The 14,834-nt window shown below is 40.4% G+C and overlaps 1 protein-coding gene and 1 pseudogene across 3 annotated transcripts in view; one reads left to right on the top strand and one right to left on the bottom strand.

Moving 5' to 3' along the window:
* LOC135550436 (bcl2-associated agonist of cell death-like) overlaps nucleotides 1-11,520 on the top strand; it is a 339,230-nt gene extending 327,710 nt beyond the window's left edge. Inside the window, exons 1-4 of one of the 3 annotated variants that reach the window (XM_064981228.1) lie at nucleotides 6,905-7,326; nucleotides 7,645-7,795; nucleotides 7,965-8,191; nucleotides 10,311-11,520. In XM_064981228.1, the coding sequence (XP_064837300.1) occupies nucleotides 7,654-7,795; nucleotides 7,965-8,191; nucleotides 10,311-10,412 (471 nt within the window). In that variant the 5' untranslated portion in view covers nucleotides 6,905-7,326; nucleotides 7,645-7,653 and the 3' untranslated portion in view covers nucleotides 10,413-11,520. Of the gene's footprint in view, nucleotides 1-6,904; nucleotides 7,359-7,644; nucleotides 7,796-7,964; nucleotides 8,192-10,310 lie in introns of those variants that run through there. The other 2 variants (XM_064981227.1, XM_064981229.1) reach the window with 2 other exon arrangements.
* LOC135549362 (glyoxal reductase-like) lies at nucleotides 11,054-14,128 on the bottom strand (annotated as a pseudogene).
* Nucleotides 14,129-14,834: the final 706 nt, after the last annotated feature.

Here is a 14,834-nt window from a genome sequence, read left to right as displayed (position 1 = left end):
GCGAACATGGATTGAATTGATATGCTATTCTCGGTCATTTTATTCTTGATAAATAATGTCTGGTATTCAGAATCTTTTGTTCATGTTTTATTTATTTTAAAATCTAATTTGGCACTCGTCTCTGTTAGCCAGGCAATGAGCGGTTGTTGATGCTGAATTATTGAGTTAAATGATTGACACCGTGCTGGATCGTTTAAAGAACCTCGCTCCTTTTTTGGATCGGCCATTTATTCTCCACAGCAACCAGAATACCAAACTACTGTTTGTCTGCACTAAATTAAACAAATAATAAACAGGTTTAGCATAATGTTTCACAATGAACCAAAAATGAATTGGAAAATGCTGTCTCTTAAGAGTCCATTCGAAGAATAGCCTACGATAGAGGGATACACATGGGTGTAGGCGCGAATGAGTGATGGAAACGGACTTAAACCCAAGCCTCACATCAGCATCAGTTTAGCATAGAAGCAAAGGTGATGGAAATGGGGGAGAACAGGATGGATAGGCAGACACGGGGATATCTGCAAATGCAGCCCTCTCTAATTTCGTCTATCAGTGGACAGGGTTAGGCACCATGCAGAAACAGTGCGCGAGAGGGTACAGCAGTTTATAGAAGCGTGGACTGCAGAGCCTCCCCATTGCCTGCCCATTAACGGCCGACATAAATCATTTAAATTCTTGGATTTTCTCCACCAAAACAAATGATAAAACCTGTGGTTACTGATCTTTTCTCTTCCTATTTACATTAATAATGAGTCTTTGCTTCATGCATACCGCAAGTTGTCAATTAACAACACTACTTGTTAGCATTTATCCAGTCTATTGAAACATTGTAATCTCCATACATCTTACTGTTATAACCAGAAGTTACATTTGGGTAAGTAAAGAATGGCGCTCCACGGCATACTGTAGAATATGAAATTTAATAGATGTATTCAGGTTGAATTAAAGTATAATGGTAAAGCAACTAATTTGGGGAATAATTTCACAGCTTTCAAAACCTAAATGTAACCAAATAACCTTTGGATGGAACCCATGGTTGTAACTCCCTATGAGAGCAATGTTTCAGACATTTTGAAGAGGGTTATGGTCTTCCTGGACAGGGGAACTGATAAATAAATGAAATCGTTGTCACTCTGCTGGTTTTGGATTAATGGACTGCCCACAGACTGGCATTGTGTCTATGGTTGCATAATCGAAAGCCACTTATAATCACATCATTCTGGATGAGCCCCAGCCCAGTGAGTGACAGCAGACCTGGCCTCCACAAATTTTCACTGAGTTTCCCCTGACAGCAGGGCCTCCCTCCACAACCTTAGGCTACGAAACAATGGATATATATTCATGTTATATCAAGTAATCATGTTGTCTTTGTTTTGCCTCTCTAGGAATGCACCATTAGCCTACTTGCTCACAGCTACAGATTTGTGCCACCAAGGCATCTACAGTAACAAAGCCCTTCAGGTTAGTTGCTCAGGGCCAGAGCGGGTGAGTATTCCCCAAGCCCCTGTGGACATCGACTCAGTTTAAACCAGGGATTGGTCTACTTTGATAGGGTGGGGGCCACAAAAAAATCAGAACTCATCATGAGGGACCGCAGTCTGTGTACCCACATGTGCATACCCCCCCTCCATTTTGTGCAATTCAACACATTTTGCCATGGGGTGTAGAGAAAATGTTGCCGTTTTAAAGCAAGTCTGCTGCAATTCTACACATTTTGCCAATGGGCGGAGAGTAGATTTAGCAATTTATAACTAATTGTATGCGATTCTACACATTTTCCCATAAGGTGGAAAGAAATGTTTGCTGGTTTTAATATGATATCTGAGTGAGACTGACAAACAAAATCAATGGGGGCCCCCCAGCCGGTAATTTGACTATGATGATTAAGTTTAGATAGCTGGCTGCAGACTAACTTACCAATCTAAAAATGTTTTGCTGACATGGGTTAATTGAGTGACTATCATTGACTGACATAGCAAGAGAAAAACTGCTGATGCACAACCAAATTTCGAAATTGCACCTTGTACATTCTACTATTCTAACTTAGAACAAACAGTATGTTGAGACCTCAACTGCGTGGTTCTGGTACCAGTTCCAACCGACAGTTTCTCTTAAAAATGTATATGTGGACAGCATAGATGGAGAAGGCTTGTATTGAGCAATAACGCTGACTCTCTCAGACACAGGAGTATGTAAATTCTGTCTGTGTGAAGCAGGATGTGAAATCTGACACCACTTGAAGCTGGGATGTCGGTCCTACCATTTAATTAGCTCTTTCGACTGTCCATCAACGCCTGGCTGAACTCTATGTCACAGCCACTAACAACGCATGTCTGAAATCCTTACATTGTAATGCAACAGGAGAGAGTGGTTTTGTTGCTGTAGCACATTCAGAGCTCATTTATAGCCAGTAATCTAAAAATAATGAATAGATTTTAAACAAAAATCTATTTCTGTTTGTCATAGACAGTCAATATTAATTTGAGATGAAAAGTCAGCTCCGAACGAGTCCAGGAGGCTAACCCCTGAGCTGACAAGGTACAAATCTCTCGTTCTGCCCCTGAACAGGCAGTTAACCCACCGTTCCTAGGCCGTCATTGAAAATAAGAATTTGTTCTTAACTGACTTGCCTAGTTAAATAAAGGGTTAAAAAAAATGTTTTGATCAAGAGACACCTTTAGAAAATATGCACACTAAATATGCAAATATGTATCTTACAGTTATAAGGAAGGTGAGATCTTATGGTCATTTTATCAATTGATTATACTATATTTAGAAACGAATATAAGTCATTTCAAGCCTTATTCCTACAGTTTTGTTGAATAGGAAATACATAATGTAAAATATTTCATATTTTCAACACATTTGTACTGTGTACTTGAGCTTGTGTCCTCAAAAGTGACTACACTTCAGCAATTTATAACTATTTTTTACCAGAAAGGTGAGATTTGAACCTTTCTTGGTGTGTGCAGCATTGCTAGTTATTGTTTGTGGCCCTGTCATGATAGATTATTACTTTATCACTCAGACCAGATTACATCTTCGATTACATTTAGTTACAAATGATCACCCCATACTAATGTGCACAAAGGGTCCAGTAATCTGGTCTGAGTTCATAAACTAAATCAGTATTCCCGGATGAGAAACAGAAGCAGTAAGATTTACTGTACAATAAAATACTTAAATAAACCATCCAAGCTCAAGACATGATAAATAGAAAATAAGCACTGACGGATTTAGGTTGATACCATTAGAAATATTGACTATAGGCAGCCTTGACACTGCTCATTTTCTAAGACAACAGAAAACAGAAAATATATCCCAAACAGTGTGTGTGTGTGTGTGTGTGTGTGTGTGTGTGTGTGTGTGTGTGTGTGTGTGTGTGTGTGTGTGTGTGTGTGTGAGTGTATTCATCCCTTTGACTACTGGTAATGGTGAGACTTTCAGTGAGCACACAGGCACTCTAATAAGGAATATTTCATTTCTTCCCTATCATTGCATGTTGCCTTGACATGTTGAGTTGTCTCTGGTAGAGACTGTGATCTAAACTTATACCCATGAAGTGCTGGTGTTAGTTAAACAGTCCAAACAACTAATAATTCCAGCAAGCCTACTGCCTCCCTTTCCAGAAATGTTAGCAGGAATGACCCTCCCTTATTATGAATTAATATAAATGCACATGTAGTGGTTGATATGGACTCAACATACTAAATTACAATCCTGGATTTTGATTGGACCATTTTATAGCACGCTCAAGTCAAATAATTTACAGCACAGCTTTGATGTATAAGAGTTTCCCGCCATCTAGTGGCCATAAAACAAAACTACAACTAGATAACTATAGTAAATAAAACACCACATCGTAAATAAAACAACATATAGGCAAGATAGAGGTTGTATCTCAATGTTTTTTTATGGCTTCCTTTCCTCGTTGCCTTTCCGGCCACCTTCTCATCTCAGACGACTTGATATAGTGTTGCAAAGGGAGGTTATATAACTGGACATTTTCTAAGTTTACCAGTAAATTACCAGAATTTTGGTGACTTTACATTTTTGGGGGGGAATTTTAACACATTTCTTTTTTTTGGTACTTCAGATTATTACAGGGGTCTGTATCTGGCCAGCTGTATGGCCTTATCAAGTGTAAAACTATATAAAAGAATCAAATAAGATAATCTTAAAATAGAACTAGAATGACATTATCCTAAATATAAACCATCAACTTAGTCAAATCAAATCAAATCAAATTTTATTTGTCACATACACATGGTTAGCAGATGTTAATGCGAGTGTAGTGAAATGCTTGTGCTTCTAGTTCCGACAATGCAGTAATAACCAACAAGTATTCAAACTAACAATTCCAAAACTACTGTCTTATACACAAGTGTAAGGGGATAAAGAATATGTACATAAAGATATATGAATGAGTGATGGTACAGAGCAGCGTAGGCAAGATACAGTAGATGGTATCGAGTACAGTATATACATATGAGATGAGTATAAAAACAAAGTGGCATAGTTAAAGTGGCTAGTGATACATGTATTACATAAAGATGCAGTGGATGGTATAGAGTACAGTATATACATATACATATGAGATGAATAATGTAGGGTATGTAAACATTACATTAGGTAGCATTGTTTAAAGTGGCTAGTGATATATTTTACATCATTTCCCATCAATTCCCATTATTGAAGTGGCTGGAGTTGAGTCAGTGTGTTGGCAGCAGCCACTCAATGTTAGTGGTTGCTGTTTAACAGTCTGATGGCCTTGAGATAGAAGCTGTTTTTCAGTCTCTCGGTCCCAGCTTTGATGCACCTGTACTGACCTCGCCTTCTGGATGAAAGCGGGGTGAACAGGCAGTGGCTCGGGTGGTTGTTGTCCTTGATGATCTTTATGGCCTTCCTGTAACATCGGGTGGTGTAGGTGTCCTGGAGGGCAGGTAGTTTGCCCCCGGTGATGCGTTGTGCAGACCTCACTACCCTCTGGAGAGCCTTACGGTTGTGGGCAGAGCAGTTGCCGGTGATACAGCCCGCCAGGATGCTCTCGATTGTGCATCTGTAAAAGTTTGTGAGTGCTTTTGGTGACAAGCCAAATTTCTTCAGCCTCCTGAGGTTGAAGAGGCGCTGCTGCGCCTTCTTCACGATGCTGTCTGTGTGAGTGGACCAATTCAGTTTGTCTGTGATGTGTATGCCGAGGAACTTAAAACTTACTACCCTCTCCACTACTGTTCCATCGATGTGGATAGGGGGGTGTTCCCTCTGCTGTTTCCTGAAGTCCACAATCATCTCCTTAGTTTTGCTGACGTTGAGTGTGAGGTTATTTTCCTGACACCACACTCCGAGGGCCCTCACCTCCTCCCTGTAGGCCGTCTCTTCGTTGTTGGTAATCAAGCCTACCACTGTTGTGTCGTCCGCAAACTTGATGATTGAGTTGGAGGCATGCGTGGCCACGCAGTCGTGGGTGAACAGGGAGTACAGGAGAGGGCTAAGAACGCACCCTTGAGGGGCCCCAGTGTTGAGGATCAGCGGGGTGGAGATGTTGTTGCTTACCCTCACCACCTGGGGGCGGCCCATCAGGAATTCCAGTACCCAGTTGCACAGGGCGGGGTCAAGACCCAGGGTCTCGAGCTTGATGACGAGCTTGGAGGGTACTATGGTGTTAAATGCTGAGCTGTAGTCGATGAACAGCATTCTCACATAGGTGAGTCAATGCCATTTGGTGTTTAACATGAGGGTATCAGCATGAAATATAATTTCTATATTTTTACACCCTTTTATTTAACCATGTCAATATTTGTTGTAAATGTTTTGGTGCCAAACTGGTGGCAGTTTTATTTTCTTCTCACCTTTATTTAACCAGGTAGGCCAGTTGAGAACAAGTTCTCATTTACAACTGAGACCTGGCCAAGATAAAGCAAAGCAGTGTGACAAAAACAACAACAGAGTTACACATAAACAAACGTATAGTCAATAACACAGTAGAAAAATGTATGTACAGTGTGTGCAAATGTAGGGAGTAGGGAGGTAAGGCAATAAATAGGCCATAGAGGTGAAATAATTACAATTTAGCATTAACACTGGAGTGATAGATGTGCAGATGATGATGTGCAAGTGCAGTTGTGAAAAAAAATAATAATTGGAAGAGTTACAGAGTTCATTGAAAATAATGCCATTGCTGATTAGATGCTTTTTTCAGCTATTTTCTCTTGAACCATATGGTATATCCACTAAAAACTCATATACACAAATGAATACTATATACGAGGATATATTTTTTTTAAGTTATTCAAGTACAAATTACACAAGTTACTATAGATCTCCATTGAATACCCGTTTATTACCAAAATGACTGAACGTTCCAGTAACTTCGGTAAATTACCAGTAGTTATCCAACCTTAACTTGATGAATGCAATCATTGGATTGGAGACATAACCAGTGGTTTTATGTACGGGTGCTTTTGATGGAAGGGATCTGGGGAACAAAAGCAGACATAGGTTGACGTGATGCCCATCATTATAGGTCCATCATCAATGGCCAGAATACTGTTCTGCTTCAAACAAATGAAAAATAATTAGGGGTGATATCTCAGATAAATCCACCTTCTCAAATTCAACAGTGAAAATGGCTCTAAATTACCGAAGAAGAACAAATATACAGGCCATTGTGAAATGTGTCTACCTAATGTAAGAGTGTGTTTATTCATCAGCTAATCTAAATCTCCACGACAACACATCTATGATCCACTACGGCAGGGATGAGCGAAATGGATAACAAGTCACGAGTCGTTTGGCTTTCCATAGCCCTTTCGCAACAGTGACGTTTTGACAAGATAGTCACTCAGTAAAACCCTAGCAGCGTGCCCTTATTGGCTCTTTCTGAATGCCAGTGGCAGTCGATTGGGTAAAGAGGTACTACTACAGTGGCGTACAAGACAACAAAAACATCGGGTGCGTCGCCTGTGATAGCAAAGACTGTGAAAGTAGGTAATCACGTGAAGACATTTCGATAAGAATTTGAGAAAGTCGTCCAACTGAAATAGAATTTTGCGAAGACAATCGTGAAGAAAATAACATGTCAGGTAGCTAGTTATACAAGTTCATTTTGAACATTTGATCCGGCTCCCGGTGGCACACAAAAAAATTCAACAACTAATCAGCTAACGTTAGCTAGCCCGTTACTATATTGTTGTATTCGGGTGTGCCACATGCAATGCGAGGAAATCATCACCGACCGGTTCGTGGAAAAGATAGAAATATCATATCACCTCCAGTTTAACATTGACAGAAGAAGAGGATAACCAAAATGTAATCAACCCTTTTGTAAGTCATCAGGACTCGAGACAGGTCCTTGGGTAAGTTCTAGCTAGCTAACTGGTTAAGTTACTTGACAAAAATACGTTGCAGATATTTTCTAAAAAGTTGAATTTATATTTGTCAATAAAATGCATTTATAGTGATTTTACCAACACCCTGTGGTGATAGTATATCTTTACAGTAGATATACACTGAGTATACCAAACATTAGGAACACCTTCCTAACATTGAGTTGCCCCCTAACATTGAGTTGTATACTCAGGAATCGGATACATGGCTATAATCAACACTATCATTCACTGTGGATGTCCATTTTCTCTTTAGATATTTACAATGGACCACACACATGATTGTGTGGATGATAATCCAGAAACCATGAATGAACAAGATGAGTCTGACCACTCAGGAACCACACACTACCCAGAATTTCAGCTCCATAATGTCTCCACTACGACGAGCATCAGACCACGACCAGGTCAGAATCAAACTATAATTTACCCTCAAACTTATCAAGCCTGGAAATGTAAACGAATATGAAAGTGCATTAATACTCAGTTTGGATACGTGTGAACCTCTTAAGTTATATTTAAATATATCTAACCATATCTCAATCCCCCCCAATCCCTTTCCACTCACTGACACAGGTGGGCGAGCTCGGCTCTACTCCGAGTCCCAGGTGTGCTCCCAGGTTGGCAGAAGGGATGACACAGAGTTTCAGGATGCAATAACTCCTACTGAGGAGGGCGGGGGCGATGGGGCTCCTTTCCGAAGCCGATCACAGTCTGCTCCTCCTACACTGTGGGCAGCAAAGAAATATGGCCGCCAGCTGAGGAGGATGAGTGATGAATTTGACACCTGGCTCGACAAAGGGGTAAGATATGAGGTCTGACAGAGGAGTGTACAATTGAACGAGTGGGGACAGAGCAGACACTCCAGTTCCTATATGCTATACATTACTATACAGTAAACGTGTAATCAATTTGACTTCATCCTTCGCCACATGAATGGACTCCAAAAGTCTAGGCGTAGTGCATTTATGTACTGTAGGGAGCTAATTTTACCAGAGTATCACTACTTGACAGTGATTGCAGTAAAGACTGCTTAATATGGACGTAATGATTCACCATCGGTCCCCGATTCAAATGTTTAAAATAGAACTTGATCGTTCCGCAGGCCCCAAAGGATCCAAATGTAGCATGCATCGGTCAGAAAATTGATTCAAATATTAAGAATTGCCGATTCACCAACATGTTTTGCTCATACTACTTTCTTTCTACCTTTCAAAAATACCTCTATTGTGACAACTGATGCGTCCTCTCCTTCCGTGTTGAACTAAGTATGTAACTGTGTTGACAGTCATTGATCCACGAGTCATGTTGCATGCCGAACAACCCTAGCGACGTGTGCAGATTTGTTCATATCCTTTGCTGGTTAGTGAGTTATTAGCCCAGTTATAGCTCATTTGTAGTCCGCAATGGGGTAATGGTTGCTTCCAACAAGAGCACAAAACATGTGCATTTCTAGACATCTTTGAAAAGCGAGTCAGGCAAAGAATCTTGTATTTTGCGACAGGCTTGAATAAGCTAAGTAGCCAATAGGCAGAGAGTAGCATCATTTGTTTGATTGTCTGTAATAATGGTATGGTGATGTATTTTATTTTGGAAAGTGGTTTCTTGCATTAAACAACACCATTTTCAGTCACGTCCTTGTCTGAAGGACAAGTGGATAAACAGGTTAATGTCAAGCCCTGCATGTTTTTTCCAAAAGTCTCATGGAATGTAGACCAACACTGAACACCACACATTGGCTGCTACTGTAGGCTGAATTATAGAACCGCTATTTCCATGTTAAAATGTTATGGGATGTATTTTCTCAATTGTTTTTGATGTTAGGCCACTCTGTTAACCACAATAGCCCAACTGAACACTGTTAAAACTAATTTAAAGCTGGTAGAGCCTCAGTTCACAGTTCAAGTTTGTGCTCAGTAGACCTGAAATGTTCTCAGTTCCGAAAGAAATTAGAGGGACAACCTATGTAATTTGCTAGGTTATTGTTATCTATGCACTGTTTAAAATTGTGTTTTTACCGGTAGTAAGTTATCGGTGACCTCTGTCATCTGGCTATACCTGCTGAAAGTTTTGCTTTAAAACAATCCGTGTATACTGATATAAATATTGATACATTACTAGCTCAAACACTTAATCTGCAAAAATGACAGGGAGCCAGGCCCAGCTGATCAGAAATGTCTTTATTACAAACAGAAATGCTCTTCAGTAAACTCTCACAGGTGAAGAAGCCAGACATGGAAGTCCTGGGCTGGCGTGGTTACACAGGTCTGCGGTAGTGAGGCCGGTGACTGCCAAATTCTCTAAAATGACGGAGGCGGCTTATGGTAGAGAAATTACTTTAAATTCTCTGGCAAACATTCCTGCCATCAGCATGCCAATTACATGCTCCCTCAACTTGAGACATCTGTGGTATTGTGTTGTGTGACAAAACTGTGAATTTTAGAGTGGCCTTTTATTGACCCCAGCACAAGGTGCATCAGTGTAATGATCATGCTGTTTAATCAGCTTCTTGGTATGCCACACCTGTCAGGTGGATGGATTGTCTTAGTAAAGCAGAAATGCTCACAGATACAGTGGGGCAAAAAAGTATTTAGTCAGCCACCAATTGTGCAAGTTCTCCCACTTAAACAGATGAGAGGCCTGTAATTTTCATCATAGGTACACTTCAACTAAGACAGACAAAATGAGGGAAAAAATCCAGAAAATCACATTGTAGGATTTTTTTTATTAATTTATTTGAAAATTATGGTGAAAAATAAGTATTTTGGTTAATCGCTCTCTGATTCAGAGGGGTTGGATTAAACACGGAAGACACATTCCCCCTTTCCCAATACTGAATAATTTTGAAGGGAAAGATGCACATCCATACTGCTTTACATAAAAATGTATAGAGTTGACCTTTCTATCCATTTCCCTCCCTAGGAGCCCAAGAGAGGGATTAGCCCAGGAGGCGTCAAGCATGAGGTCTCCCGAGGATGGTTCTCTTTCCTCTGGAGTCCAAACGAGGCCGAAGGCAGGGAGTGAAAAAGTTCACACCTCTTTCAAAGACCCAGCCAAGTCAAGAAGGAGCTCATACTCATTTCCATAACGACTGGACCACAGCTGAAATATTCACGTCCCGTGTGCATACTTTTGTGGAAATTAGTATTTTTATGGAAAATATCACCAGTTCAAATGTGACCTTTTTGTACAATCAAATCAAACGTTATGTAAAAATTCACTGCATAATTGAAAATATGTTGCAATAATTAACAATAAGTTATGCAGTGCATAATAGATGCATTTTCTAAGTGACAATCTCTTGTGCTACTGACATTTATAACAACGTATAACAAATATTTCCAGAGAAATTTCATAAATTGTTCTATTGAAAATGTTCTATATTTGTAGGTATGAATTTCAAGAAGTTCACAAAATGTAAATATACTTTCGTGAGTCTTAAAATATGAAATGTGTGAAAGAACTGATCTGTGAGGACAATAATTATTAGACGGATATGTTGAACACAATTTTCTATTATACATATTTTTTTCCCCGATTTCAATCGTTAGCTATGCTAGTCCATTGAATGCTTTATTCTGCAAAAACAAATTCTGACTTCACATAAGCTCTTACAACTCTTCAATTCAGGGTTTTGCCAAAAAATGTCATGTTTTGACATTCAACAATTCTCATACATACTTTGACTGATACACTCAGTTTATTTTGGTATTTATCTTAAACTTAGAGACTGTACATTTCATACTGTTCTTTCATTTGCAATCATCTTTAATTTAATCTGTATATTTTTTTCAATTGTATATTATGCATATCGATATTTAAAACAAAAATGAAGACATAATTACAATCCAGGCCATATACACCCCTCTCAACTGCCTTAAGCAAATATTCTGAATACTGTTCAGTTGAAGAAATATGAGTGTATATAGATAGGGCAGTCTGGTGTAGAACAACTATGGTCTCTGCCTTCAGTTATAACTGATATTCTACTTAACTTTTTTGTGTGTCTTAACATTTTGATATTTCTTCTTTTCATTAATAACTGTTAACTGTTTTTACATCTTTTTAGGTTATGTAACAGATGAAATGTTTGAATTTCTTATTAAAACTAGTGCTGCACCGATATAACATTTTTGGCTGATACCAATATCCAATATTTTCCTTGACAAAAAACCTGATAACATTTTTTAGAGTCCTTTTAAGCATTTCTTGTACAGTTAAATAGTTAACACACAAAGATGCAGCAGTCTAAGGCACTGCATCACAGTGCAAGAAGTGTCACTACAGTCCCTTGCTGTGCTGTTTTGTTGTCCATTTGTTCAGCCGTTTCATTCTCAACCAGGATTTCTATGGAACGCCGTTTGGGTCTTTGCGTGTCAAAAAATATACTATTTAACACTTTCACGTGTCACATAATAACAATGCGTTCATACATTTTTTTACGTAGTTATTACACTGTGATTCCACTAATCACTAGTATTTCATGGCACAACAATTCATCGATACGTATGCTATGATGCATTGAAGTTGTCTCACGCACCCACAGTGCTGTTCATAAAACAAGCAAGCTGGCTCACGGATGCAAACAATGTTCTTCCCCAAAAACATAGCAAAACAACTATTTGTTTCAGTAGCTATAGTTAGCTAGCTAACTAGCTAGCTAGCTAACTATATAGCTAGGTGTCATCTAAAATAACCCTAATTTATAAGACAGTTCTTATTTGATGAATGGTGGTCAGACCCATCTATGTGAAGCTAGCCACAATAAGGATTAGCTACACTAGAGGACTTTGCGGTTCGCCTTCAGAATTTATTTTATTTATTTCACCTTTATTTAACCAGGAAGGCTAGTTGAGAATAAGTTCTCATTTACAACTGCGACCTTGCCAAGATAAAGCATAGCAGTGTGAACAGACATCAACACAGAGTTACACATGGAGTAAACAATAAACAAGTTCTATGACCGATCAAATATATTGTATATTGTTGTGGGGCTCTCTCCTCTAGACCACACTAGTGGGATCTCTATTGCAGAACCTTGTTCCACTGTCCATGTCAGACGGTCTCTCCATTCAGGTCAAAGTCAAACACCATTTTCTCTCACCCTCTCGAGCCGTGAAGACCTGGGTAACATAGCCACACCCTACTGAGTGGCCCACCGCAAGAGCACCTGGGAGGCAGTTCTGCCATGCCCCTCCTCCATAACCACAACTTATGGTTCGGCAACAGGGTACCTTTCCCCAGGGAGGAATATGCCTGGAAGCAGACTCCTGAGTGCCTGCAAATTGTCCTCAGCTCCCTCTGTGCCAGTCTGGGATGGAACTCCACCTGCAGAATGGCAACAAAGAAATAGAAGGCAATCAGAGTTCAAATCCCAGGCCAGTTAAATTAATGCATTAAGAAGGAAAGAAATTCCACAAATAAACTTTTAACAAGGCACACCTGTTAATTGAAATGCATTCCAGGTGACTACCTCATGAAGCTGGTTGAGAGAATGCCAAGTGTGCAAAGCTGACATCAAGGCAAAGGGTGGCTACTTTGAAGAATCTCAAATATAAAATATATTCTGATTTTTTAAACATTTTTTTTGGTTACTACATTATTCCATATGTGTTACTGGTACTGTATATATAAATAATGGTGTGTAAAGACATTATGGACAATATATGAATAGAAGTGACCAGTGTTCAATGACTATGTACATAGGGTGGCAGTCTTTAAGGTGCAGGGTAGAGTAGAGTGTGGTAGTCGGCTAGAACAGTGACTCAGGCTAGTGGTGTTTAAAGCACCATTACTGTCTCCGCCTTTTAGATGGTAGTGGGGTGAACAGGCTGTGGCTCGGGTGGCTGAGGTCCTTGATGATCTTCTTGGCCTTCCTGTGATGTGTTGGGCTGACCGCACCACCCTCTGGAGAGTCCTGCAGTTGTATACTGTGCAATTCCTGTACCAAGCATTGATACAGCCCGGCAGGATGCTTTCAATGGTGCATCTGTAGAAGTTTGTGAGGGTCTTGATGGCGTAGGTGTTGTTGCCTACCTTCACTTGGAGTCAGCCTGTCAGGAAGTCCAGGACCTAGTTGCACAGGGAGGGGTTCAGACCCAGGGCCCTGAACTTAGTAATGTGCTTGGAGGGCACTATGGTGTTGAAGGCTGAGCTTTAGTCAATGAACAGCTGTGACAACTTAAAAACTGGGCCTTGTTGTATCCAACAAATCTTGAGGGTATCAATGTACCTGTAGCACAGCAGGGTGCACCCTGCAGGTCTCCAGTAGCTCTGTCAGGTGGCTTGGAGAGTAGTTTGAGACCCCAATTGCTCCGAGCATCTCATTGGCATGGAGCTCCTCCATGACAGTCCAACTGTGGGCTCAATGCTGTTTATTCCTCTCGTCCTCTGATTCCAGACCCTCAGTCTCAGGCCCATGGATCAGGTACAGGTCCCCCCTATCCCCAGCTTCTCCAGTCTACGAGCACAGCCCTCTCTGACCATTGGGCCCATGTCCGCTGGGTACAGCTTAGTGATGAGGAAGATGTCAGTTTGTGCTTGGGCATCAGGTCCAACAAGGCACAGCCCAAGTCTGCTTCATTGCCTTAAACTGTAGGAGTTTTAAAGGCACGATTTCCCGACAGCAGCTTCAACACTCAACACAGTGCATTTGCTTACCCTGCAACTTGTATGTTACTAGGCCCAGGGGGGGCATCTGAGCCCGTGTTCAGTCTAAAAGAGGGCAGTGAAGAAGACATCACTGCCAGATGAAGGGGCTGGGGAGGACTGTGCTTTAAGATTTTTTTTGGGGGGGGGGGGGACATTGTGGATATAAGCCATACTAGAGACGAAAAGGTGAAGAGAGAGATTCTCTTTATTCGGGCCAAAATTTGTCCACGAAAATAAGCCAACGAAGTGAGGAATTTTTGTATGGAGGTCAATGAGTGTCGAATTTGGTCAACAAAAAATGTAATTGCTAAATTGCTACGTGAGGCTTATTTGATCTAATAAACGTTTTGTAATGGTTAGGTTGTTACAAATGCACTGATGTAAATGGACATGTGGCATTTCGGGCAAATTTACCCCAAACAACTTTTTTTTAACCTTTATTTAACTAGGCAAGTCAGTTAAGAACAAATTCTTATTTTCAATAACGGCCTAGGAACAGAGGGTTAACTGTCTTGTTCAGGGTCCGATTTTTACCTTGTCTGCTCGGGGATTCGATTTTCGGTTACTAGTCCAAAGCTCTAACCACTAAGCTACCTGCCTAACTTGCCCTGTTGACATAAAGAAAGATAGGGGACTCATCATTGATATAAGCTGTTTTTACATGGACATTGCCAAAGGGCTTCCACCATTTTAAAGTTGTCAACTGGGTGGGGATTCCTATGAGTTGGGAGCAATCAGCCAATAGGTAGGTTTCCATTGACCCAGGTTTGTTCGACAAAAGCAATGTTGCAACAA

Source organism: Oncorhynchus masou, chromosome 12, assembly GCF_036934945.1.
Source record: "Oncorhynchus masou masou isolate Uvic2021 chromosome 12, UVic_Omas_1.1, whole genome shotgun sequence".
Lineage (NCBI taxonomy): Eukaryota > Metazoa > Chordata > Actinopteri > Salmoniformes > Salmonidae > Oncorhynchus > Oncorhynchus masou.
The sequence above is the reverse complement of the archived record's forward strand: the minus strand, read 5'-3'. Positions and strand labels throughout refer to the sequence as shown.